The sequence below is a fragment of the Myotis myotis genome, unplaced genomic scaffold, assembly GCF_014108235.1.
Source record: "Myotis myotis isolate mMyoMyo1 unplaced genomic scaffold, mMyoMyo1.p scaffold_m19_p_37, whole genome shotgun sequence".
NCBI classification, from domain to species: Eukaryota; Metazoa; Chordata; class Mammalia; order Chiroptera; family Vespertilionidae; genus Myotis; species Myotis myotis.
In genome coordinates, this window is record NW_023416343.1 from 76,482 (window position 1) to 102,500 (window position 26,019).

A 26,019-nucleotide genomic window follows, 5' to 3' on the forward strand; every position below is an offset into this window, starting at 1 on the left:
CGTCCACCCCTGGTTCCCTCCCCAGGGAGCCAGCGGACAGCACAGGCCGACGCGCCCGCCAACCGTGCGCCTCGCGGCTTCACTCACATAGTAGAACCCGTCCTCGTCGATGTCCCCGAGGACGGAGATGATGTCCCCGGTGCAGAAGGTGAGCTCGGCCTGCGGGGGGGTGGGGGGAGGGGGCGCGGTGAGCGGGGGTCCCGCACAAAGTCATTTTCTCAAAGAACCTCTTCGCGATTTCTTTCATTGTCTGGTTTTCCTACGGTCTGGGTACTAACCTACTCCTTCAGACCAAGGAGGAAGAAAGATAGAGAGCCGACAAGGGCCTCTGTGCTCGGCCTCTGAGAAAGAGCGACCACGGCAACGCAGGCCACCCCCAGGGAAGCACTGGGCTCCCAGATTCCGGCCAGAATTCAGCGCCCGTCCACGGCCTCTCACCCGCCAGGTCCTTAACGTTAGCACCTGGGCGTCGGGGCACTGCTCCCCGCAGCCCGCAGCACCTGGGCCTTTACCTAAATGCTCTCCCGCTGCGTCTGAGAGACTGTGCTCAATTATTAATGAAACGTCTATTTCCCCGAGCTCGGCGACGGGGTGGGCGGGGGGAGGGGGTACTGGGGTGGGCGGAGGCTCCAGGCTGGGAACAGGCCAACCAGCCTGGGGGATGGAGGTGCCAGAAAATGCACTTTTCTTTCTAAATGCCTGGCCGGCATGGCTCAGTGGTGAGCGCCAACCTATGAGCCAGGAGGTCACAGTTCAATTCCCGGTCAGGGCACAGGCTCAGGCTGCAGGCTCGAGCCCCAGTAGGAGATGTGCAGGAGGCAGCCGATCAATGATTCTCTCGTCACTGATGTTTCTCTCTCTCTTCCTCTCCCTTCGTCTCTGAAATCAATAAAAATATATTTAAACAAACAAACAAACATGAAAATGGAACGAGGCCGCCAGGCATCGTCAGTCAAACCTGCTCAGGGCTCTGTGCACGGGGCCCTCACTCTGGCCTCTCGTCAGAAGTAACGGCCGTGCAGGCCCTGGGCACAGAGCTCCAGCCGCTCCCGCCGTGGACTTGGGGCCTACCCACCTCGCCCGTCCTCCGCCCTCTCCTCGGGTGACACTACTGGGCACCCCCACCGGGTGGCTGCTGCGCCCTGAGCTGCAGGGAGGGGCCCGCCCGGCCTGCTGTCGGCCATTCACTGCTCTGGGGGCCGCCCCTGGAGGGACGCCCGGCGGGAAGGGCGGGGAGGGCAGCGGGCACCTCGACATCGATGTTGGGCGAGCTCTCTCTGGGGTCGTAGTCGTACAGGGCCACCATCCTGCGCGTGGACACCGCCTGCTGCCGGCCGCCTCGCCTGCTCCTCTCTGCTGACCGGGAGAAGGAAGCCATCAGACACTGCCCAAGAGCGGGCTGTCCTGGTCACCACGGTAACGGCCGGACGCCGCCCCCACCAGGCCCAGGCTCACAGCCCCGGACGCCGCGGCCGTGGGCCAGCTGCCGGCTTCCTAGGTTTGGTTTTAAATTAGAACAAGCGAGCACCTTTGTAAAACCTGGGGCTGTTTCCTCAAAACCAAACACATGCAGCCCAGGCAGCACGGCTCAGGGCTTGAGCTTCGACCTCAGAACCAGGAGGTCAGGGTTCGATTCCCGGTCAGGGCCCAGGCCCGGGGTACGGGCTGGATCCCCAGCGGGGGGCGTGCGGGAGGCAGCCGGTCCGTGACTCTCATCATGGATGTTTCTATGTCTCCCTCTCCCTTCCTCTCTGACATCCATAGAAATATATTTAAAGCACGCGCACACTCACACAGGCGCGCACACGCACATGCACACGTGCACACACATGGTCACGTGCGCACACGCGCACACGTGCCCACACGTGCACGCACACGCACACGCGCGCACACACATGCTCACGTGCACACACACAGGCACACACACGCACTGCACTGCAGAGGGAACGACAGCGCTCCGCGCGGCTGGCGCCGGGAGGCGGACGTGACGCTGCGGAAGGACGGGGTCCCGGGCGGGCAGGCGGGCGGCTCACCCGTCCTCTCCACGGGCGTGCTGAGCGGCAGGAAGCCCTGTCGCAGGAGCTGCTCCATCATCTCCTCGTCCTCGGCCTGGATCTCGGACACCATGTTGCAGGGGATGAGGCCGGACCGGGCGCACGTCTCCCCGCGGTAGAAGCCGTCCGCGTCCTTATCGCCGTAGACCTGGGGCCGCGGGAAGAAGCGAGGCCTTGTGAGTGGCTGGCTCTGAGTTACGTCACCGCTGTCGGCAGGACCTGTCCCCCCACTTTCCCGCCCCTGCCCCCTGCCCACGGGCTTGCTCCGCCCCCTCCGGCCCCGCTCCCTGATGGCCCGGGCGATGGCGGGGGTGACAGTGGGGTGATGGTGGGGGTGACGGTGGGGTGATGGTGGGGTGATGATGGGGGTGGCGGTGGGGACGCGGCCCGGCACCTTGATGATCTGTCCCTCCTTGAAGGGCAGCTCCTCCTCGGCGGCGTCGGGGTTCGGGGACATGCTCAGCGGGTCGTAGTCGAAAAGGGCCACGAAGATGCGCGCCGGGGGCTCCTCGGCACCAGGGTCGGTCTCGGACTCCCCGTAGAAGTCGGGGGACAGCCGGCCCCGGTCGCCGTAGTCATCTGGGGGCGGGCGGCACGGACAGAGCTGTCACCCCCGGACCCGCCCCGCTCCTCCGTCCCTAAAATCGTTTCCGGCCCATGTGGCTCAGGGGCTGAGCGGCGACCTGTGACCCCGGGGGTCAGGGCTGGACTCCGGTCAGGGCACAGCCCGGGGGGCGGGCTCGATCCCCGGCGGGGGGCGCGCAGGAGGCAGCCGATCTCTCATCATTGATGTTTCTCTCTCTCCCTTCCTCTCTGGGATCAATAAAAATATATTATTATTAATTTATTTATTCATTAATTAGCGATCTTTTCAGGGCACCAGGTCAGCCGGGTGTTCAGGGACCTTCCGTCTGGGAGGGAGCAAACCCTGAACAGCGGCCTCATCCGTCTCTTACACGGATTTTGGGGGGTTTGTTTTGTTTTGGGGTTTGTTCACGGTGCGTGACAGGCGCTATTTTCTCTCACTTCCCACGTGATCTAAGCAGCGGTCCCCTCGTCCCGCTGGCCGCTGAGCACGGCTCACTGTTGTCTTCGGAAAATGGAACAGGGTCTTCCCACGTGAGAATCCTTACGAATGGGTCTTGTCTTTCTTGTGCCGGTTCTGCCCTCTCTTTGCCACCACTGAGCGTTCTTTGTGTCTGGATGAAAATTGCTATTCCCGGTCATTTTTAATTTTTGTTATTGTTGTTAAATATATATTTTTATTGACTTCAGAGAGAGGAAGGGAGGGGAGGGAAGCATCCATGATGAGAGAGAATCATGGACGGGCTGCCTCCTGCACGTCCCCCACTGGGGATCGAGCCCCCAACCTGGGCCTGTGGCCGACCGGAACCGAACCGCCAATCAGGTTTTTAGATGTTTAGGCTGAGGGCTAAGCCGCCAGGTGCCCTGTGGTTGGAAGGACAAAGAGCCCACTCACCGATGGCCGGGGCCGCTGGCCGGGGCCGGTGCGGGCCGCCGCCTCCGTGGGGAACCCTCCGGCCCCCGTGCTCGGCCCTGTCCGCCCGTCCCGCAGACGCCGGGTTCCCTAAAATCTGAAGACAGAACAGCAGAGTCGTGAGTCCCGCCGGCCCGGAGACGCGAGAATGGAGTCAGCCAGCCAACCCCGCGTGGAAGCAGAAGCTGTAAAGGCAACTAAACGTAGCTTTTAACTGAAAGGTTAGCTGAATGACCCGGGGCCTAGCCGCTCACCCCGGGCACCCCGACTAGCACAGCGGAGTTGCTTTTCGACACTGGGGGCCGGGGAGGGGGATGGAAAGAATTCCGGGGGGAGGGGACATCTTTGTGTTGCGGGTCCTGCTCCTGCTGCAGAAGCCAGATACATGTGTGTGTTTTAATCTGTCTTCATTGATGTCAGAGAGGAAGGGGGAGAGAGAGAGAGAAACATCCATGATGAGAGAGAGAGTCATGGACCGGCTGCCTCCTGCACGCCCCACACTGGGGATGGAGCCCGCGACCCGGGCCTGTGCCCTGACCGGAATCGAACCCTGACCTCCTGGTTCCTGGGTCGACGCCCAAGCCCTGAGCCAGGCCGGCCGGGCGCCAAGGCGGATGTTTTGCCCCAAGGTGAGAACGCTTCAATACGACTGACTCACTGGACTCAGCGCCCTGCGGCCCCTTCGACCAGGTACAGCCCTGACCGTCAGGGCCGCCTCCAGGGATCGCAAACGGGGCCCAGCCACATGTCCCGCCAGGAGGAAGCTGTCCGTGTGGCTGCGGAAACCTCACGGCACCGCCCTGGCCCTGCTCTGAAGACGGGGTCACCCCGGGGCTGCCCTGCCTGGATATGCGCCCCGGACACACACCCCGGGTTAGCTCTGCGTCGGAGGGTCCGGGCAGAGCCTCCAGCCCCCGGGGAGGTGACCCGAGTGGGGAAGTTCCGGGAGCCAGGGAAGGAGCAGGGATGAGACGGGTTGGCCTGGGCCGGACCCAGGTGGGTCAGTGAAGTCTGGGGCGTGGGGCAGAGCCCCCTGGTGGACAGATCGCCCACTGCACCGGCCCGGAGCCCAGGTCGCCCACTGCACCTGGCTCCCCTGCGCTCTACCTGCATGTTCACTGGCAAGTCGGGCGTGACAGGAGCAAATGCTGGGAAAAGGGACCAACTCGGGGAGGAGTGAAGCTCCCGACAACCACTCACACGCCTGGAGGACAAGGCGGGGCGGGGGGTGGCGTGTCTAGAGCTGATGATGGAAAATTCATTCTGAAAACCGGGTGCAGGGGAAGTAAACACCTTTGGAACCATATGCACCCGTGGGTCTCTCTGTTCTTTTCCCTTTTCCGATGACGGATGAAGGCATAAAACAACCAAACAAAAATCCACAAACCACCCCAAGAAGAAACCCTTCGATCCTATCGGTGGCCACCACCAGTCCCCGTGCTCATTTGGGACAAGCACGTTGTCAAACGCGTGGGGGGCGAGCGTTCAGCTAACCCTTAATTAAAATTTAGATTCAGTTGTCCTTTAACCAAAGCAGCCAGAATCGTCGCTGATTGGGGGGGGGGGGGTGGATCTTATCCGAAAGCAACATAAAGAACCCGTCAGCCGGCCTACGATTGGGAAGCGATGAGCAGGAACTGAAGCCGCGTGGACATTAGGGCATCAGCCGCGTCCGGAGGCACCAACAGAAAGAGGGAGGATGGAGGGTGCGGACGGATCGGTCTGGCAAGCGGGGGGCGGGCTCGCGACACACACCACGGGGCCGTCTGCCAGGCGGGGAGCCGCCTGCGGGTGCTGGGCGGTCGCCCTACTGGGGGGCGTTTTTATGCTTTTCTTCCAGACGTTGGGCCCCGCGGGCTGGTCCCAGCCAGGCTTCCTGGGGGCCGGCCGCTCCGGGCTCAGGCGAGGGTCGTCGCTCCTGACGACGGGGCTGGGGTCCTGCTCCCCAAAGTCCTCCTCGATGCTGGTCTGCCGGGTCAGCGTCCGCCGCCGGGCCAGCAGGGGCCGGAGGGTCCTACAGGGGCAGGGCCCGGGGCCCGGGCTGCCCGTGGCGGCCACGCTCCTGAGGCTCAGCCGCGGGTCCTCTTCTTCGCTCCCACAGTCCAGGCCGCTGTCCGGGCTCCTGGTGGCCCAGCGGCCGCCCCGGCCGCCCCTGTCTTCGGGAAGGGAGTCCTCGGCGTGGGGGCCCCTGGGTTTCGCGGAGACCCGGGAGCCCTGGGGGGCCTGGTGCACCCGGCAGGTCCTGGCGCGCCTGGGCTCCCAGGCCCTGGACGGGCACCCTACGCCCTGTCTGTGCAGGAACTCACAGGGCTCCGCGTCCTCCTCCGCTACTTCGGGGATACTGAACAGCCTCGCACTGTGGGGGGCCTGCGGGGGGCCCTCGGGCGGCTCCGGGAACGCCCCGTCCGAGGTCCTATGCCTAGAGCACTCCTAAGGGGGCATGCGGGACCCACGGTGGGAGCGGACGTGAGGTGGGCGAGGGAGGGAAAGAAAACAGACAGCATTAGTCACGGGGCCACGAGGGAGGGGAGCATGCTGGGGGGGGCATGCTCGGCCGGGCTCTGAAATGAGGGTGCAGTGGGCGGAGGATGGAGCCAGGCGGGAGCAGCAGGGGGCAGGCCATGCACTAAACCAGCGGGGTAGGTGGGGGGCGCACAGAGCCAGGGCACTGCCACGGCCAAGCTGCTGGGTGCTGGGAGCCGTGTGCCCAGATCGCTGGGAGACCTCAGCCCCGCGGCCCGCTGGCTGCGCCCACAGCCTCAGGGCAGCGGCCACTGGACGCCGTGGGACTGAGCCGGTCACAGCAGCCCCTGCCACTCTCGTTCTCTCCCCGGCACTGAGCTGACCTTCTTTCCTGTCCGGCTACAAGTCCGTGTGAAGCCGGGACCTGGCCGGTCAGCGCCGTGGCCTTGCTCCCGCCCCTCAGCGTGTGCAAAGGCCTGGGGGTCTCCAGACGCTCCCCAGGGCCCTGGACCCTTCCAGCCGAAGCAGGCTCCCCTGTGGCTCCCCAGCCCCTGCACCGGCCCCCAACCCTGACTTGGGGTTTCCAGGTCAGACTGAGACAGCCCTGACCCTGAAAATGTGAGGACGCTGCGGACAAACTACAGGGACCTGCAGCTGTCAGCCGGTCCACTTCCTGCCACGTCCTTGGCCCACGTCCTGCCACGTCATTGGCCCAATTCCTGCTACGTCATTGGCCCCGCTTCTTGCCACATTATTGGCCCCGCTCCCTGCCACGTCATTGGCCCGCTTCCTGCCACGTCATTGGCCCGCTCCCTGCTACGTCATTGGCCCAATTCCTGCTACGTCATTGGCCCCGCTTCTTGCCACATTATTGGCCCCGCTCCCTGCCACGTCATTGGCCCGCTTCCTGCCACGTCCTTCGCCCACTTCCTGCTACGTCATTGGCCTGCTCCCTGCCACGTCATTGGCCCGCTCCCTGCCACGTCCTTCGCCCACTTCCTGCCACGTCATTGGCCCACTTCCTGCTACGTCATTGGCCCGCTTCCTGCCACATCCTTCGCCCACTTCCTGCCACGTCCTTGGCCTGCTTCCTGCCAGCTGTGATTTCCACTCAGCTGTTCCCAAGGGTCTGAGGGCTGTGCTTGCAGCCATAGGGTTTTGTAATGACCTTGCTGCCCCTGGGCCTCCTCCCTGGGCGAGAAGGTGGCCCTTCTTTCCTCAGCAGATGGGGTTCCCTCCCAGGAGCTTCCTCCCCGACAAGGAGAAGCACCACGGACGTAGGAACCCGAGGCCGCTTCCCCTGGTCCAGCTGTGAGCATGGGGCGTCCTGGGGAGATGAGGCTGGACCACCCCCCCCCCCGGACCTTCCTCCATCACAGGCTCCTGACTCCTGCTGGACGGGGCCTTTGGGAGCCTGCGGGGCAGGTGCAAGGGGCCAGGCCAGGGGTGGGAGCGGCCACGTGCGGGTCTGCACAGGGACCTGGCGGGGGGGTGGGGGGGACGGCCTTTGCGGAGCATCCGTCAGTCTCTGTGCAGGCGGCCCTGAGCTGGCCGCCGGTGGTGCCACCTTCTGCGCACCATTCTGAGCGCGGGCCCCCGAGTTCCCGGAGGAAGGCCACGCGGGCCCCTTATCCGCCACCGAGTCTCCTCCCCAAAGCCTTTCCGTCCGGAAAATCCACAGGGTCCTGCCCGCTGTCCCGCCTTCTGTCCGTCTCCCCCGGGGGTGGGAAGGGCTAGGAGCAGGGGTCCCCCGTGGCCTTGTCCCCGTGGCCTTGCCCCCGTGGCCTGGCCCAGGGCCTGGCACGCAGAGGGGACCCACCCATGAACCCAGGCTGCCCAGGGGCGTGAATACGAGCTCGAGGCAGAGCAGCCGGCAGCGGGGTGGCCACGCCCCCAACAAGGACAGGGACACGCGTGGCCCGGCTCCTGGGCTTCGTCTCCATGAGGGTGACCTCCCCTCAAACCCGCTGACAGCCACGCCAAGCACGGGGTCCCTGGTGGGGGGTCTGAGGGGGGTCGTGTGTGTGACCCCCTGTCCTCGAGGACAGCCATCCCTCCTGGCCCTCCGCACCCTCCCGCCCCCCCCCCCCCCCGCAGGGCCCAGCGGGTGCCGGGACCTTCCCACAATCCCCCAGCCGGCCCGGTGCTCCCGACCCCCCGTCCTGAGTCAGGGTCCCTGTCCTCGGGCTGCTGGTTCTCTGGGGGTGAGCGCTCAGGGCCGGGGTGGAGGGGGGCCTCCATTGTTCCTCCGCTGCCCCCCAATCCCTGCTGCCGAGCTGGGTGCCCCTGGAGGCTGCCAAAGGGCGGCTCCCAAACCCCCACCCGCCGTGTTGGCCGAGAGTTCAGACCCAGAGGGAGGGCGGGATCCCGGGTGCAAAGTCCATGGCGAGGAAGAAGCCAGTCCCCAAGGGTGGGCTCCCGGGGGCAGCAGGGCCAGGCTGGGGCAGGCGGGGGCCGGCCGCACTGACCTTGAGGGCGCCGTGGGACGTGCCGCTGGGCCGCCGCCGGCCCCCCTCCAGCTGCATCTCCGAGCACAGCTCCTCCTCGTCCTCCTCCATGATGTCGGACAGGTCCGAGCCCCGGCTGCTCTCCGTGTGGTACTCGTCGCCATGGCAGCAGTGCGGCTGGGCAGGAAGGGGTCGGTGAGCAACCTCTCTGGGCCCCAAGCTCCCTCCTCGCCGTCTCGGCTAACGGACGGCGTCGGGCGTGAGGCGTGGCGGCCTCGGTGGCCATGAGCCCGGGAGCTGGGCGGCCAGAAGCTGGCCCGGATGGGCACAGGCACCCAGACCGTGGGCTTGGGCAGCAGGATGCTGGGGCTGGGAAACGGCTCTCCCGGCGCCACCAGCAGCTCCAACGTGGCGGCCGGGCAAAGGCGTGAGCCACCGGGGCAGCCCAAGTGGCGGGAGGCTCGGGCACGGGAAATGGAGGGTGGGGGGTGGGGGGAGGGGGCATCTATGGCCTCTTCCAGGCGTTTCAGATTTAAATAGCAGCCTGTGGTCTGGAACACACAGAGCCCGGCCGGCGTGGCTCAGCGGCTGAGCGTCGACCTAGGAACCAGGAGGTCAGGGTTCGATTCCCGGTCAGGGCACAGGCCCGGGTTGTGGGCTCCATCCCCAGTGGGGGGCGTGCAGGAGGCAGCCGACCCATGATTCTCTCTCTCTCCCTCTCTTTCCTCTCTGACATCAATGAAAACACATTTTAAATAAATAAACACACACACACACACACACACACACACACACACACACACAGCTGGTCTGGGAGGGATCGGGACCCATCTGAGGACACTCCCATCAGACGACGCCCGGCAGAACCAGAGACCAACCGGCCCTGGGGACCTGCTGTGGGCGCTGCCCCGGCCGCCCGCACCCTGGTCGGCCGTGTGGCTCCGGGGCAGGAAGGTTGGGGTTGGCACAGCAGTTGAAAGAAAAAACTAAAACAAACCTTCACTGCGACCAAAGAAAGCTTACAGGCCCCCGTGTGCAAGGCCCCCGTGTGCAAGGCCTCCGCGTGCAAGGCCTCCACATGCAAAGCCTCTGTGTGCAAGGCTCCGCGTGCAAGGCCCCCGTGTGCAAGGCCTCCACGTGCAAAGCCTCTGTGTGCAAGGCTCCGTGTGCAAGGCCCCCGTGTGCAAGGCTCCACATGCAAAGCCTCTGTGTGCAAGGCTCCGCGTGCAAGGCCCCCGTGTGCAAGGCCTCCACATGCAAAGCCTCTGTGTGCAAGGCTCCGTGTGCAAGGCCCCCGTGTGCAAGGCTCCGTGACTGGAGGTTATTTCTGAGCCTCCCGAGACGCTGAGCAATAGCAGGTGCCCGGCAAACGTCTGCCCCGTTACCCAGAGTGAACCAACCAATGGTGGGTTTTGCCCCAGCTGAGCCGGGGGGCGGGGGGGGGGGGGGCTCGCACACAGACGTTGGAACTGTCCCCAAATGAGGTCCCAAAGGCACAGCACAGTTCAGTCCGACTCCCCGCACCCACCAAGGTTGCTGTCTCGTGGGCTGGCACCTCCCCATCTTTCCGGGGGGCGGGGGGGGGGGGTCCTCACCTCCAGAGGCTCCTATGGTCACCGCCCAGCTGCCCGCCCGCACTGCCCGCCCGGCACTCACCGGCTTGCCCAGCTCGGAGCCCTTCAGGAAGTCGTCCACGGAGGCGCCCCTCCTCCTGAGGTCAGGGGACTCGTAGCCGTCCTCCTCGTCCGAGTTGGCGTACTGCCCGCCCCTGTCCATGAACACGCTCCTTTTCTCTAACTTGAGGAGGAGAGGGCGGGTGAGCGAGGCGCCGGGCGGGCCCCAGGGGGAGGGGGCTCCGGGTCCCACCCTTCCCTTCGCCACCCACAGCCCCTCAGAGCCGCCCCGCGAGGGCCCTGGCTCCTGGGCGGGTTTCTTTGATTTTTTAATACATTTTACGGACTTCAGAGGGGCCCGAGGCGGGCGCCGCCTTACCCTGCTGCTCTCGGCCACCCTCTGCGCGGCCTCCCGGGCCATGGCCTTGGCCACGGAGCTGGACACGGGGGCGCCCTGCGGCTGCGGGAGGATCCGGCTGGGCGAGGGCGAGCGCCGGCCGGGCAGGCCGGGCAGCTCCAGCGTGTGCCCGAGGGTGGGCGCCCGGCCCTGCTCCCAGGCCTCGTCCGCTCGGACGTGGGGCCCCGGGCGGTCGTCTTTGGTTTCGGGGGCTCCGGCACTTGCTAACGGCTGTGGGGTGGGCGCTCTCGGGGGGGCGGGAGGCACCAGGAGGTCAGGGGGGACGGCGGCGACGGCGGAGTCCATGGACTCGCCCTGAGCCGAGAGGGTCCGCACCGTCAGGCCCCTGGCGTCCAGGCCGCGCAGCCGCGCCAGCTCCACGGCCACGCCGTCCGCCGTGGGGGCGGCGACCTCGGCCACCTGCACAGAGAGAGCCACTAACGGGCCGCCCAGCCCCCACCCGCCCCCTGCACCCCGGCATCGGCGGGTCTCGGCAGGGGAGGCCCTTGGGAGTCTGCGGACACCAGCGCCCGCCCCCCCGCCGCCCACTGGACAGAAGGCTTCCGTGTCCAGAACCAACTCAGAGACACACTGAGGGGCGCAGAGGGCCAGGGCGTAAAGTTCATTGTGGCCACAGCTGGGCAGGAGGAGGGCGAGGAGGCCTGGCCGGGGAGCAGAGACAGGGCCACCGGCTGCAGGGACCACGCGCACATGGGAGCTGGAGGCAGCCAGACACTGCGGGCCACTGAGTGGTCAGCCCTGCCCCTCACAGGGACCGGGGCGGAGGGAGGAGGCAGCTGCATGACCCGTGGGCCGGGATGGGGATGGGGAGGAGGAGGGGGAGGGGGAGGGGGAGGGGGAGGGGGAGGGGGAGGGGGGAGGGGGAGGGGAGGGGGAGGAGAGGGGGAGGGGGAGGGGGAGGGGGAGGAGCCTGAGGCCATCTGCTTCCACACCTGCCCTGTGGAGTCAAGGCCTGGCCATGTGTTCATGAGGGATTCCTAGGCCTGTCATCTATCCGGGGGCCCTGATGTTGGGGAACTCAAGGCAGGTGAACTTTTAAAAAATATATTTTTATTGATTTCCGAGAGGAAGGGAGAGGGAGAGAGAGAGAGAGAAACACCAGTGATGAGAGAGAATCATGGACCGGCTGCCTCCTGCACGCCCCCCACTGGGGATGGAGCCCGTAACCGGGGCCTGTGCCCCGACCGGGAATCAAACCGTGACCTCCTGGTTCATAGGTCAATGCTCAACCACGGAGCCACGCCGGCCGGGCAAAACAGGTGGACTTTTAATCCCGGGGGCAGGAGAACCAGGAGGGTGAGCAGTGGGAGGCGGGCAGGGGATTCTGGGAAGGGGTGGGGCAGAAGTGGGGGGGCCTAGTGCTCTGCAGCCCTGGGGTGGCCGTGGGGTGGCCGTGGGGTGGCCGTGGGGTGGCCGTGGGGTGGCGGGTGTGTAATAACTGCTGGTGGCAGCGGAGGGAGGAAGGATGCTCGGCCGTCACCCTCCCCGGAGCAGGTACCCACAGTCCTGGGGTGCCCCCCCATGACTCACCCTCTGCCCCTTTGCGTACACGCCGTAGCCCGTGACGGTGGCCCCGTTGGACAGCCCGGTGGCACTCAGGGCGGGCGGCTTCCAGGAGACCTGGGCGATGGCTGGGGTGGCTCCCGCCTGGACGGTGACGTCTTGGGGGGCAGCCGGGGGACCTGGGGACAGCGCAGAGGCACATGCCGGGCGGGGCTCCCCCGGGAAGGAGGCCGCTCGCTCCAGGGACCCGCCCCGCTATCACGTAAGGAATCACAGAACGCGGTCAGCGTGTCGCCACAGCTCCGTGCGGTGACGGGTCCCAGGTGGGCCCCAGGGAGCCCTGTGTTGTGCCTGAAACTCGTGTGCTGACGTCTGTCAACTCCACTTTAATAAAAATAAACACCCATGAGCCCGGCTGGTGTGGCTCCGTGGTTGAGCATCGACATGCGAACCAGGAGGTCACGGTTCGATTCCCGGTCGGGGCACAGGCCCGGTTGCAGGCTCCATCCCCAGTGGGGGGCGTGCAGGAGGCAGCCGGTCCATGATTCTCTCTCAACATGGATGTTTCTCTCTCTCCCTCTCCCTTCCTCTCTGACATCAATACAAATATATTTTAAACAAACAAACAAACCAACATGCACGAGAAAAAGGAGTGGCCGGGCCGGGCGGGGGGAGGGGAGTGTGAGAGCGGATGGAGGAGGGCGCCCCCGGCCGCCCCGGCGGGAACCAGCGCTGGGTCCTCAGGCTGTGGTTGGACTGAGCTGCTGGGGGTCCCCAGGCCCCCCGTGACTCAGGCCTGGCCAATGGGCACATGACTGCGCCCTGCCTCGCCCCTCCTCCCTCCATGCGTGTGTCTGTGCACGTGTCTGTGCACGTGTGTGCGCACGGTGTGCTTGCGTGTGCGCGCGAGTGTGCATGTGTGTGTGTGTGTATCTCCCTCACACACCAGCCCCTCTGTGGTCCAGGAGCTCACGGTCCTGACCAGCCCCAGGGAGAGTGACGGGGTCACAGGGATCCGCTCAGACGCCACCCCCTCAGGACCTGGGCCCCACTGCTGACACCCTATCTCTCTCACACACACACACGCACAGGCATGCACATACATGCACGCACACATGCACAGACATGCACACGCACACACACCGTGTCTCGCAGGTGACTTAGGGGCTTTCCCAGGATGCTGTGGCTGCATGCAGCTCTCCCTCTGCCCACCTCCCCCGCCCCCACGTCCTGCACGGGTGACCCCCCTGCTCCCCACGGAGCCCCGGGGGCCGCTCACCGGCGGGCAGCGTGCAGAACTCCACAAAGGCCTCCTTCTTCTCCCTCTGCTCCAGGGGCAGCTGCCAGGGCACCTGGTGGGGGCGGGCCAGCACCCGGACCTTGTAGGCGGTGCCGGGCCTGAGGTTGAGCAGCTGGTACCGGTACCGGGCGGCCCGCGCCACGCCCTGCTCCTGCCCGTCCAGGAACACCACGTGGCTGTAGTTGCTGTTGGTGGGCAGCCAGGAGAGCCGCGCGGAGGTGGGCGTGACGTCGTCCGCCCGCAGCTGGGACGGGGCGACCACCACGTCCTTGCCCACCAGCAGCGTGCAGCGCAGCTGGTCCGAGCTGCCCCGGCCGGTCACGCACTGCACGGACACGCGGTGGGTGCCAGCGGCCACGCCCAGCTTCTCGATCAGCGCCTTGGTCCTGCCGGCCGGCGGGAGGCTCAGGCGCGGCTGCTGGTCCACCAGCACCGTGTAGCCGCCCACCGGGCCCCAGCCGGGCGGCAGGGCCGGCGGTTCCCAGCCCACGATCACGCTCTTGGCCAGCTGCTTGATGAGGGTGATCTTGCGGGGGTAAGGCACGAGGTCTTCGCCGAGGTCGTCGATGCTCGCGTCCGGGGTCCCCTCGCCGTCGTCGTCGGGGCCGCCCGGGGCCGGAGGGGAGGGCGGGGGCAGGTCCAGGGGGTCCTCCCCGCCCAGGCCCAGGCCCAGGCCCAGGCCCGTCTGGTTGAGGAGGTTCTGCCCCTGCTCGGTCTCCAGCGCGCTCAGCCTGGCCTCGCTGTCCTGCACCAGGTCCACGAAGTTGGAGGGCACGAGCCCCCGCTGCCCGCCCAGGAGCTCGCCTGCTGGGAGCGGGGGCAGAGTCACCCCCGGAGCTCAGAGCCGCAGGCACGGGGGAGTGACCGGGGCCCAGGGGTCCGCGCAGACGTCACCCCCGTGGGGTGTCCCCCACCCACCAGCCTGCTCTTCCCACGGCGCCTGCCGAAGCCTGAAGAGGGGGCTCCTGAACGGGCCCTGCCCGAGAAGATGCCAACGGGGGGACCCCAGTGCTGGGCAGTGACTCGGAGGGAGGAGGGAGCCCGCGGGGACCAGAGGGTCTCGGCCGCGTGTGGCACATGGTTGCCTGGGAAACCAGGTGAGTATAGTCACACCCACCGGGTGTCGGGGTCAGAGGAGGGACCCCGGGAACCCCGCTCGGCACCGCAGGGGGACTGTCACGCGGGAGGCAGGCGGGGGAGCCTGGCCAGCAGGGTCGTCCGGGGCCGGCCTGCCCGTTCCCCAGGCCCCCGCACCCGTCAGCCCCGCAGGAACCGGCCTCGCACGCCCAGCGACTGCTGCGTGGAACAGACCTTCATAGAAGCCGTCCTCGTCCATGTCCCCGTAGACGTAGAGGTATTTCCCCGCCGTGAGCGGCAGCTCGGCCTCTGGGTTCTCATTGGGGCCGTCGAAGGGGTTGTAGCTACGGGAGAAACGGGGTGGGGGGTGATGGGGGGAGGCTGATGCAGCCCCGGCCTCGCGGACCCTGGGCCGCGCCAGCCCCCTCTCCGCCGGCCTCGGCACTAACAGGTCAGATCCTGGCCGTCGCCAGCTTCCTCCCACAGGCTTGAGACAGAGGGCAAGCCCCGGCCGGTGTGGCGCAGTGGGCAGAGCATCGGCCTGCGGACCGAAGGGTCCCAGGTTTGATTCCGGTCAAGGGCACGCACCTGGGTTGTAGGGTCCTCCCTGGCCGGGCCCTGGTCGGGGCGCGTGCAGGAGGCAACCCATCGATGTGTGTCTCTCACATCGAAGTTTCTCTCTGTCTCTCCCTCTCTCTTCCCCTCTCTCTAAAAATCAATGGGAAAATACCCTCACGTGAGGATTTTTTCTTCAATGGAAGCTTGTATAATTTTATTAACCAATTATTAACCAATATCACCCCAATAAACCCAGTTAAAACGTCTCTGTCTTTAGAGTACTTGCCATCAAAGATAAATACTTTTTCTCTCTCTTTATTGATTAAGGAATTATCCCCCCAATGCCCCCCCACCCCACCCCACTCATGCCCTCACCCCCGGTGTCTGTGTCCACTGGTTAGGCTTACAGGCACGCATACAAGTCCTTTGGTTGATCTCTCCCATTTACCCCCACCCTCCCCTACCTTCCCTCTGAGGTTTTGAGGATTTTTTTTTTAAATAAAAAATAAATAAAATAAAAAACAACAGAAAAGTCGCCTCAGTAGGAAAATACCAGGTGTACCGGTTACTAATGTGGGGTTTTTTCAATAGATGGAGTTACACATATGCTGATGTATATGCGATTTGATATGTATGCTATTTTGTTCTATTAACAACAAGCTTCAAAACTTCATATGTCAAATTTGCTGAAGGTGTTAACATCATAGGTGAACATGCTCCATCTCAGGATACGTGTGGACGCTGGTTTAAACGCTTTAAAAGTGAGGATTTCGGTGGGAAAGACAAAGAACATCCAGGTCAACCGAAAAAGATGGAAGACCGACAATGACAAGCTTTATTGGGTGGAGATGCGTGTCCAACTGAGAAACAACTCGCAGAAAGATTCAACGTTGCTCAGCAAACCATTTCCGACCGTTTACAAGCAATGGGAACCATTTTAAAGGAAGGAAAATGGGTGCCACACCAACTGGACGAAAGGCAAATGGAAAACCGAAAAGTCATCAGTAAAATGTGGCTTCAACGGCACGAAAGGAAGTCTTTTTGGCATCGAGTTGTGACTGGCGATGAGAAGTGGGTTTATTCTGAGAATCCCAAACGCACAAAATCACGGGTTGATCCAGGTCAACCATCAACATCGACTGCAAGGCCACATCGCCTCGGAGAGAAGACAGTGCTCTGTGTTTGGTGGGATCGGGAAGGTGTGGTGTATCAGGCGCTTCTAACACCAGGTGAAACCGTTAATACTGATTGCTACCGACCACAAATAGCCGGTTAATGCCTGATCCGGATTTTTAACCGGTATCCGAGTTTTTAACTGGTTAATAGCTAATCTGCATGCCCATTAAAATGCGGTTTGGAAGTGTGTGATGGTGCGTCATCACGAAGCAAAATTACTTTGCCGTGTCTTCTGTACCATTCTGGTTGTTTTACGATCAGAGCGCGGCTCAAATTGATTATTTGTTGTCGGCAGCGATCAGTATTAACGGTCTCACCTGGTGTTAGAAGCGCCTGATACTCCACACCTTCCCGATCCCACCAAACACAGAGCACTGTCTTCTCTCCGAGGCGATGTGGCCTTGCAGTCGATGTGGATGGCTGACCTGGATCAACCCGCTGAAGCCGCATTTTACTGATGACTTTTCGGTTTTCCGTTTGCCTTTCGTCCAGTTGATGTGACACCCATTTTCCTTCCTTTAAAATGGCTCCCATTGCTTGTAAACGGTCGGAAATGGTTTGCTGAGCAACGTTGAATCTTTCCGCGAGTTGTTTCTCAGTTGGACACGCATCTCCACCCAATAAAGCTTGTCATTGTCGGTCTTCAAACTTTTTCGGTTGACCTGGACGTTCTTTGTCAAATAATCAATTTGAACCACGCTTTGATGGTTAACCCGCACTAGTACCCGGTTGATGGTTAACCCGCACTAGTAACCGGTTGATGGTTAACCCGCATTAGTAACCTGTTGATGGTTAATCCGCACTAGTAACCGGTTGATGGTTAACCCACACCAGAAACCGGTTGATGGTTAACCTGCATTAGTAACCAGTTGATGGTTAACCCGCATTAGTAACCGGTTGATGGTTAACCCGCACTAGTAACCGGTTGATGGTTAACCCGCACCAGTAACCGGTTGATGGTTAACCCGCACTAGTAACCGGTTGATGGTTAACCCGCACTAGTAACCGGTTGATGGTTAACCCGCATTAGTAACCTGTTGATGGTTAATCCGCACTAGTAACCGGTTGATGGTTAACCCACACCAGAAACCGGTTGAAGGTTAACCTGCATTAGTAACCAGTTGATGGTTAACCCGCATTAGTAACCGGTTGATGGTTAACCCGCACTAGTAACCGGTTGATGGTTAACCCGCACCAGTAACCGGTTGATGGTTAACCCGCACTAGTAACCGGTTGATGGTTAACCCGCACTAGTAACCGGTTGATGGTTAACCCGCATTAGTAACCTGTTGATGGTTAATCCGCACTAGTAACCGGTTGATGGTTAACCCGCACCAGAAACCGGTTGAAGGTTAACCTGCATTAGTAACCAGTTGATGGTTAACCCACATTAGTAACCGGTTGATGGTTAACCCGCACTAGTAACCGGTTGATGGTTAACCCACACTAGTAACCGGTTGATGGTTAACCCGCATTAGTAACCTGTTGATGGTTAACCCGCACTAGTAACCGGTTGAAGGTTAATCCGCACTAGTAACCGGTTGATGGTTAACCCGCACCAGAAACCGGTTGAAGGTTAACCTGCATTAGTAACCAGTTGATGGTTAACCCGCATTAGTAACCGGTTGATGGTTAACCCGCACTAGTAACCGGTTGATGGTTAACCCGCACTAGTAACCGGTTGATGGTTAACCCGCATTAGTAACCTGTTGATGGTTAACCCGCATTAGTAACCGGTTGAAGGTTAACCCGCATTAGTAACCCATACACCTGGTAAGCTTGCCATCCCTGTGAGTCGGTGGTGACAGCCGCGCTATTAATTGTAACAAAGGGTGATGGTTCCCGCGATCGTACCCGGAGAAGGCCACGTTTTTATTGGTCGAAATTAACTCTCGGGGTCAAGGCCAAGCAGACGTCTTAGTCCCGACTTTAACGTCCCAGTGAGGAGCGAGGACACGACCAAAGTCGCAAGCCGTGAGGCCGTGGGCGTCGGCCAGGACCCAGGCCCCTGACACCGGCCACGCAGGTGCGGCCTCACAGCCTCCCTGTCCCTCAGATCCCCGTCCACCGAAGCCTCGCCCAACCCTCTCCCGGGGCCGGGAAGGGGCACCCTCCGCTCCCGGCCGGCCCCCACCCCGTCCCGGCCCGCCCCGGCCCGCCTCACCTGTAGCGGGCCACACACAGGTGCACCTTCCCTGAGTACCTCTGCTTGGGGGGGTTGGCGTTCCGTTCATTGTCCATCTGGGGGACACAGGACACTCGGTTAGGACGCTGTGGCTTCCTGCTTCCCGCGGGGGACACACAGGAACCCTTCCACGGCCCCCGGGCCCTACAGCCTCATTGGGGGGTCCCCGGGCCCTGCAGCCTCACGTGGGGGGTCCCGGGCCCTGCAGCCTCATTGGGGAGTCACCGGGAGATGCAGCCTCATTGGGGGGTCCCGGGCCCAGCAGCCTCACGTGGAGGGTCCCGGGAGATGCTGGTGCCCCTAAGGCCATGACGGAGCTCTGTGGGCTCCGGGTCCCCAGGGGCCTCTGTAAAGCACTCCTGTGCCCCCCAAGCCTGGACGTGGGCGAGGGCCTGCCCCACGTGATGTGAGGCACGGGGCGCTCGCTGAGCTGGGCCCTGCGAGGGTCCTTAGAAGACACAGAGAGCCGTGGCCGGTGTGGCCCAGTGGATAGAGCGTCGGCCTGCAGACTGAAGGGTCCCGGGTTCGATTCCGGTCAAGGGCACATGCCAGGGGTCACAGGCTCGATCCCCAGTGCGGGGCGTGCAGGAGGCACTTGAATCAATGATCCTGTCTCATCATTGATTCTCCTCATATTTCTCTCTCTCTCCCTCTCCCTTCCTCTCTGAAACCAATAAAAATACATTTAAAAAGAAGAAGAAGACAAAGGTAGACCATGATCTGTGCCCTCTGCTCTCAAGGTTCCGTCCAGGGAGAGACACACAGGCCCACTTGGCTCAGTGCTTAGGGTGAGACACCCGGGAGGGCTGCATGGAGGAGGTGGCACGGGGCTCTTTCCTCCCAGGTCCCCACTTCTCTGCCGTCTCAGAGTCGGCAGAGCACAAGAACTCTGCCCACGTGTCCCCTGACGGCGGCCACAACCATGGGGGGCGGGGCCAGGCCCAGCATCAGCACCGGGCCGAGGGGTAGGTGTGAGCGTGAGCGTTCGTGGGCACCTCCCCAGGACAGGCTGCGCGCCCACTGCCTCCCTCCTCCTCACACGGGCCCCCTCCCCGGGGCAGGACTCACATCGGACTCAAATCTGCATCTTGAGCTTCCGGATCTGGACAGAAAGGGGGGCTTGGTGGGCAGAGGCTCCGGCGAGTCCCCGGGCAGCGGGAGGGGCCGGATGTAGTCCCCGATCACAGCGCGGCTCCCGAAGGGGCCGTCCTGACCTGGCCACGGACACGGAGACGGCGGACAGAGATGGAGTGACGGGGACACGCACGGCGCCGTCCGCAGCCGCGCCCGCTCCCCGCTGGCTTCGCGAGCCCCCGGGACACGGTTCATCCCATAAATGTCTCCTCTGCACCCGCTGTGCCCAGTGGGGCTGTGGGCACCGGGGCACAGGGCCGTGGACAGCCCCAGCCCCTGCTCCCGGGACCTGGCAGCCCGGTGCTCAATGCCCCGCTGTCAGGCTCGCTGCCTCTATCGGGACCGAGTTCCGGGTGCGGCCCCTGTCACCAGGGGCTGCGGGGGGGGGGGGGGGGCGGGGGGCGATGGCGGGGGGGGGGGGGGTCAGCTAAAGAGAAATGCGGGCCCAGCCAGCCTGGCTCAGTGGATTGAGTGTCAACCTGCGGACTGAACAGTCCCGGGTTCGATTCCCGGTCAGGGCACAGGCCCGGGTTGTGGGCTCCATCCCCAGTGCAGGGCGTGCAGGAGGCTGCCGATCCGTGATTCTCTGTCATCATGGATGTTTCTCTCTCTCTCCTTCTCCCTTCCTCTCTGACATCAATAAAAATATTTTTTAAAAACATATTTTTTTAAAAAAGAGAGAGCCCTAACCGGTGTGGCTCAGTGGATAGAGCGTCGGCCTGCGGACTCGGGTCCCAGGTTCGATTCCGGCCAAGGGCATGTACCTGGGTTGCGGGCACATCCCCAGTGGGGGGATGTGCAGGAGGCGGCTGATCGATGTTTCTCTCTCATCGATGTTTCTGGCTCTCTATCCCTCTCCCTTCCTCTCTGTAAAAAATCAATAAAATATATTTTAAAAAATAGTAATAAATAAAAATAATTAAAAAAAGAGAGAAACGCGTCTGGCAGGTCCCCACCCTGAGTGACAGTGTGGTCCCCGGCCCGGATCCCCTGGCTCAAGCCCTGCTCTGGGCTCCCAGCCATGTGGCCCCGACAGGGCCCGGCTTCCTGTCCGGGCAGCGGGGCTTGGGACAGCACCGAGTCACGTTTGCCGACGACACCTGTCTGGCGCTCGCAGGTCCCGGCAGGCTGGCTGCCCGCCCTCCCAGGCCCCGCTGTGCTCGGCCCACCTGGGGGTCACCGGTCCCTTCTCCACTCGGCCCGGGGTGAGGGGGGGCTCCGGGCGCTCACCTGCCCCGATGGAGGGGGCGAGTCCGTTCATGAACTGCGGGAAGGGCTTGCTGCCGGGGGCCAGGGGGGCATCCAGGGGGACCAGGGAGCCGCCCAGCAGGTCGATGGCGCCCGCGTGCTGCCGGAACTTCTCCAGGTCCCGCGACAGGAGGCTGAACTGCTCGCTCTGGGCCCGGCACTTGTCCTCCAGCTCCCGCACCTTGCACTGCGGGGGGCACGCGAGTCAGCGGGAGGCACGCGAGTCAGCAGGCAGCGGGGCGGGGAGCGTGTGTGCGCGCGTGTCTGTGCCCGGGTGTGCACGCGTGTTGTGCGTGGCTGTGTGTGGCCGGGGCTGCCTCCCACCTCCATCGGCTCAGCCCGGCTGCCGGCCCAGCTCCCTCCCGGGGGACGGGGGACCCACAGGAGCCGCTGCTCAGCGTCCCGGAGGCCGCCCTGGCTCTGTGCGCAGCCGGGCACTTGGGGGTTGAAATTTGGGGCGAGAGAGGGGACAGCCCGGACGGGGGGAGAGCTCAGTCGCTCGCCCACAGTGCACTTTCCTACGGGGCCCCCGCCCTGGTCCTGCAGAACCTCAGGGAACACCACGCTCCCCATGGAAGGGAATTCCAGCCCGGCCGGCGGGCTCAGTGGCTGAGCGTCGACCTGGGAACCAGGAGGACACGGTTCGATTCCCAGTCAGGGCACAGGCCCGGGTTGTGGGCTCCATCCCCAGTGGGGGGCCTGCAGGAGGCAGCCGGTCCATGATTCTCTCTTGTCATTGATGTTTCTCTCTCTCTCCCTCTCCTTTCCTCTCTGAAGTCAATAAAAATATAAAAAAAACAAAACAAAACAAAAAAAAAACACCGGAAAACAGCCAGAGCCCAGAGGTGTTTCTCCTCTGACTCCGGCGTCACGAACGCTGAAGGAGCCAGCCCGGGACCGGTGGCCAAGGCCACACACCCTGGAGGTGGAGGACCGGACTCAGGTCTCTGACCCCCCGACTCTGAGCCGGACGCCCTCCTCGCTCCGGCCCCTGGAGACCAGCCCGGTCCCCTCGTGGGCCTCCGTTTCCTGGCCCACAATCGGGTGCAGCGTGCCCTGCAGAACTCCAGGGTAAACGGTGGCACAGACCTCGCCACCCGGGGCCCTGCCCTCCTCGGCGGCCTGGACGCCTGTCGGTCCTCAGCACAGAGTGGTCGCAGCGCGAGGCCGTGCCGGCTCACCAGGCCCCCTGCTCCGCGCCGTCAGCCAGACACACGGGCTCCCTCCACGCGGATTCTGGGTGATCCCCAGGCCAGGAGCCCCTCCAGGGCCCGGCTCTCACCTCAGTCATCACATCCCCAGAGCCCCCACGTGCACCCTCTGGGCGGCCCTGACCCCGGGGCCTCTGGGCTGCCCTGGGGGATCACCCTGCACCTAATGGAGCAGCCCTGGGGGGGGGGGGGGGGCTGCCTCAGAGCCTGTGCCCGGTCGGTGTGGCTCAGCGGTTGAGCATCGACCTAGGAACCAGGAGGTCACGGTTCGATTCCCGGTCAGGGCACAGGCCCAGGTTGTGGGCTTGATCCCCAGTGGAGGGTGTGCAGGAGGCAGCCGATCCGTGATTCTCTCTCATCAGTGATGTTTCTCTCTCCCTCTCCTTTCCTCTCTGAAGTCCATGAAAATATATATATTTTTAAAGGCACATAAATATCCAAACGGCCCTTGGCAGGAACAAGGCCCCCGCCCGGCCCTGAGGACACAGATGCACAAGCTCCATCTGCTCGCTCCCGGGCTCTCGCGTGGACAGCCCCGTGGCACCGAGTGTCACGCCTGCGTGGCCTCACACAGACCCCGGATCCAGGTGTGGCAGAGACCCCGCCATGGCCCCCCCAGCCTCGCCTCCCGCTCTGCCCACGCCCAGCCCGTCCCACTCGGGCCAATGCCCTGAGGCCTGGAAGCGCAGGCAGGAGCCCCCATGCCGTCTGTCCCCCCACGGACACGGCCCCCACGACACACACACACACAGACACAGACACGGACACGGGCACGGGCACGGACACGGACACGGACACAGACACAGATACGGACATAGACACGGACACGCAGGTGCGACGTTCAGGCCAGGTCGGACTCCGATGCCCAACCCCTGACCCCCGACCCCCGGGCTCTGGGTGGCGTGGTGCCCGAGCCCACACCTCCTCCTCCTGGGTCATCGGCGTTCAGGGGGCCTGAACGTCACAGCCTCAGCAGGAAACCAGCTCGCAGCCGCCCAACCCTCAGAGGCCAGAACGGGGCGCCTGGCCCCATGAACATCTGGCCCCTTGGAGGCTCCGGGCAGCTCCTCAGCCCCCAGCCCGGCCCCCCGAGCCCCACGCCCTCGGCCGCCCCAGGAGCTGCCCGTGGGGGAGGAGGGTTGAGCGGCCGGAGCAGGCGGCTCCATGCGCGGAGGGTCCCCGGCTGCGGGCGGGAGGCCCTGCAGTACCTGCATGCTCTCCAAGGTGTTCTGGCCGAAGCAACGAGACACAAGCACAGAAACGCGTGTGAGTACAGGCACGGCTCCCGGCCCAGCGCACGCCTCCCCCAAGCGCATCACGGCCGCCAGCACACGCCACGGCAGGCATGCAGGCCACCAGCCGGGACCCGGCCCCGCGGGACCCTCACGGCGGCGGCGGCGTCTCGAAGGCCATCAGGACAACATGGGCCGTCCAGGCAACGCGCTGCGGGCGACTGGAAGCAAAGCAGCTACGCTTGCAGCCAGGAGCCCATGCGAATTACAGCGCAGTGGGCGGCCCTGGCCCGTGTGGCTCAGTGGATAGGGCGCTGGCCCTCAGACGGAAGGGTCCCGGGTTCGATTCCCGGTCAGGGGCACGGACCTCGGCTGCAGGCTCGATCCCCAGCCCCGGCCCCGGTCAGGGCGAGGGTAGGAGGCGACCCACCAATGTGTCTCCCTCCCACCAATGTTTCTCTGTGTCTCTCCCTCTCTCTTCTACTCTCTCCAAAAATCCATGGGAAAGTATCCTCGGGTGAGGATTGAAATAAAATTAAAAATGCACTGGGCACGATTCTCGGACGGCGGGAGGTCCACCGCCCTTCCCCTCGGGACTCGGCTCCTTGCCGCGGCCTGAGCCTTCGTGGAGAGTCGGGAGCAGCTGCAGCCACTTTGCCACCACGAGGGGCTCCCCACGGAACCCAAAACTCCCGCCCTGCCAGGGCCATCCTCCTAGCTTCCCGCCCAGGGAGCCCGCAGGGGGAGATGCCCGCAGGGCGAGATGCCAACAGAGGGAGACGGCCACAGCTGAGACCCCCGCCCTGATGCGGGCTGTGTGGCCGAGGGAAAATTGCTTAACCTCTCTGTGCATTCACTTCCTCACACACAGGGGGCTCAAGACACCACCTGTGGTGCAGGCTGCCTGCGCTGGTGAGAGGGGAGGGGTGTGGGGTGTGCACAGCCCTGGTGACGGGACCCCAGGCCCCTGGACAGGACCCCAGGCCCCGGCAAACCTGAGCGACTGTTCCCACCCGACCCGGCCTGGCCGCCGCCGCCCCTACCTCTAGCAGCTGCACGGCGCCTTCATGCTCCTTCTTCGCTTCAACCTGAGCCTTGTTGGTGATAAAAAGAGACAAGTGAAGGTTAAGGGGGGGGGGGTCTAAGAGAACGGGGGGCGTCCAGGTGAGCTGGGAGTGAGCCCCGGCTTCTGTCCCCCTAAGAGCCCGGAATTCCGAGCGTCAGGATCAGCTCTCATTTTTCTCCCCCTCCCCACCCCTCCGGGCAAGATGGGGTGGATCCCGCTGCGTCCGACCCTGTGAACACTGGGGGGCGCACCCTGATCTGAGGGGGGGGGGCGTGAGGGGGCGGCTCTGATTCTGCCCCTGAAACCAATGTGCCCTTCGAGGGACAACTGGATGAAGATGTGGTAACAGCCCCGGCCGGTGTGGCTCAGTGGGTAGAGCACCAGCCTGCGGACTGAAAGGTCCCGGGTTCGATTCCCGGTCAAGGGCACAGGCCCGGGTCGTGGGCTCGATCCCCAGTTGGGGGCGTGCGGGAGGCGGCCGAGCCATGACTCTCTCTCATCGTGGATGTTTCTCTCTCTCCCTCTCCCGTCCTCTCTCTAAAAGTCAATACGGAAAAATAAAAAATAAAATAAAAAATCTCCGTCTGAAGGAGGACTTTCTCTCGGGGCCTGGAGGACAGACTGTCCGCTCCCCCCTGGCCAGCGTCCACAGGCGGGAGGCGGGAGGCGGGCGCCTGGCTTCCCGCGCCTCCCCTCTCCCTCCCATCAAATGAGGCTCTAAACGCCGCCGCCAACAGAGCGCGGCGATGAGTCCCGGTTCTCGAACGCGGCTCCGTCTCCAAGTGCTTAACACGGTCGCTTTCACAGCAAACCGACGATGCACCCAACGCCGGAGAGACCCGCCGCCCAACGCACGGGCGACAGAAACAACGCCGCCGCCGCCGCTCGGAGACCGGCTTCCGAGGCGGGAGGAGAAGCAGACACAGCGCGGCGAGCGCGTTCGGACTCCGCCAAGTTGGCAGCCAGGCTGGGCTCCGGCTTCGGCTGAGCACCGGGCGGGCGTGGCGCTCGGGCTCCTTCCCAGCCGCGCGCGGCATCCCGAGAGGGTTGAAATGAGCCGATGAAACGGGCTGGGCCGAGTCGCGCAAGATCGGAGCCACCACGTGCGCGGGGCTGGGCGAGGGCCAGCTGGTGGGGAGGCCGTGACCTGCACTGGACGCAGTTTCCGATGGACACAGTGGCCTTGGGAGGGACCGGCACCCGGGGAGGCTCGGGGAGGCTCGGGGTGCGGCCGGGAGGCCATGAAAAGAAAGGGGCGGCCCCATGGGGAGCGGCGTCCGGGCGGCTCACATGCAGCTGCTGCGGCTTTGGGAGCGGAAGAGGCCGGCAGGACAGATGTCCTGTGGCCACAGTTCCCGACATCCGGCTGGACAGATGGGCGCCTCGAATGGCCCCCCTTCCCTTGGACAAGCCCCAGCCCCTCCCGCAGCCGCCCAGCCCCGGCTAGGCCCAGTGCCGCCCGCATCCTGGGCGCGGCCCCTCCTTCGGGGGGGTTGGGGGGAGGCTGCTCCCTCCTGGACATGAGCCCAGTGGACCATGTCTGTCACTCATTTAAACCCCGCCCACTGGAGTCGCTGCCCCTCCATCTACCCCTCCTGCAGATGGCGCTTTCAGGACAGGAACCGATTGATCCTTTGTCTGTTCTCACCCCCTGTGCGCTCGGTTTCCAGAACAGCTGCTGAGCAGCCATGGTCAACGTTTGTGGGATGCATGGAGGATGGATGGATGGATAGATAGATAGATAGATAGATGATAGATAGATAGATAGATGACGGATGGATGAATGGACGGATGATGGATGAATGAATGGATGGGTGAATGGATGAATGGATGAAT

The 26,019-nt window shown here is 63.8% G+C and overlaps 1 protein-coding gene across 9 annotated transcripts in view; it reads right to left on the reverse strand.

Moving 5' to 3' along the window:
- RIMBP2 (RIMS binding protein 2) overlaps window positions 1-26,019 on the reverse strand; it is a 61,071-nt gene that overhangs the window by 3,508 nt on the left and 31,544 nt on the right. For 4 of the 9 annotated variants that reach the window (XM_036303432.1, XM_036303430.1, XM_036303434.1 and 1 more), the window contains 16 exons: window positions 24,161-24,211; window positions 20,657-20,861; window positions 19,361-19,506; window positions 18,272-18,348; window positions 14,608-14,717; window positions 13,276-14,103; window positions 12,024-12,175; window positions 10,455-10,892; window positions 10,119-10,259; window positions 8,484-8,639; window positions 5,308-5,982; window positions 3,535-3,649; window positions 2,449-2,633; window positions 2,034-2,202; window positions 1,250-1,353; window positions 88-159 (listed from right to left, as the gene is read on the reverse strand). In XM_036303432.1, coding sequence (XP_036159325.1) covers window positions 88-159; window positions 1,250-1,353; window positions 2,034-2,202; window positions 2,449-2,633; window positions 3,535-3,649; window positions 5,308-5,982; window positions 8,484-8,639; window positions 10,119-10,259; window positions 10,455-10,892; window positions 12,024-12,175; window positions 13,276-14,103; window positions 14,608-14,717; window positions 18,272-18,348; window positions 19,361-19,506; window positions 20,657-20,861; window positions 24,161-24,211 — 3,624 coding nt within the window. The remainder of the gene's footprint in view (window positions 1-87; window positions 160-1,249; window positions 1,354-2,033; window positions 2,203-2,448; window positions 2,634-3,534; window positions 3,650-5,307; window positions 5,983-8,483; window positions 8,640-10,118; window positions 10,260-10,454; window positions 10,893-12,023; window positions 12,176-13,275; window positions 14,104-14,607; window positions 14,718-18,271; window positions 18,349-19,360; window positions 19,507-20,656; window positions 20,862-24,160; window positions 24,212-26,019) is intronic. The other 5 variants (XM_036303433.1, XM_036303436.1, XM_036303438.1 and 2 more) reach the window with 3 other exon arrangements.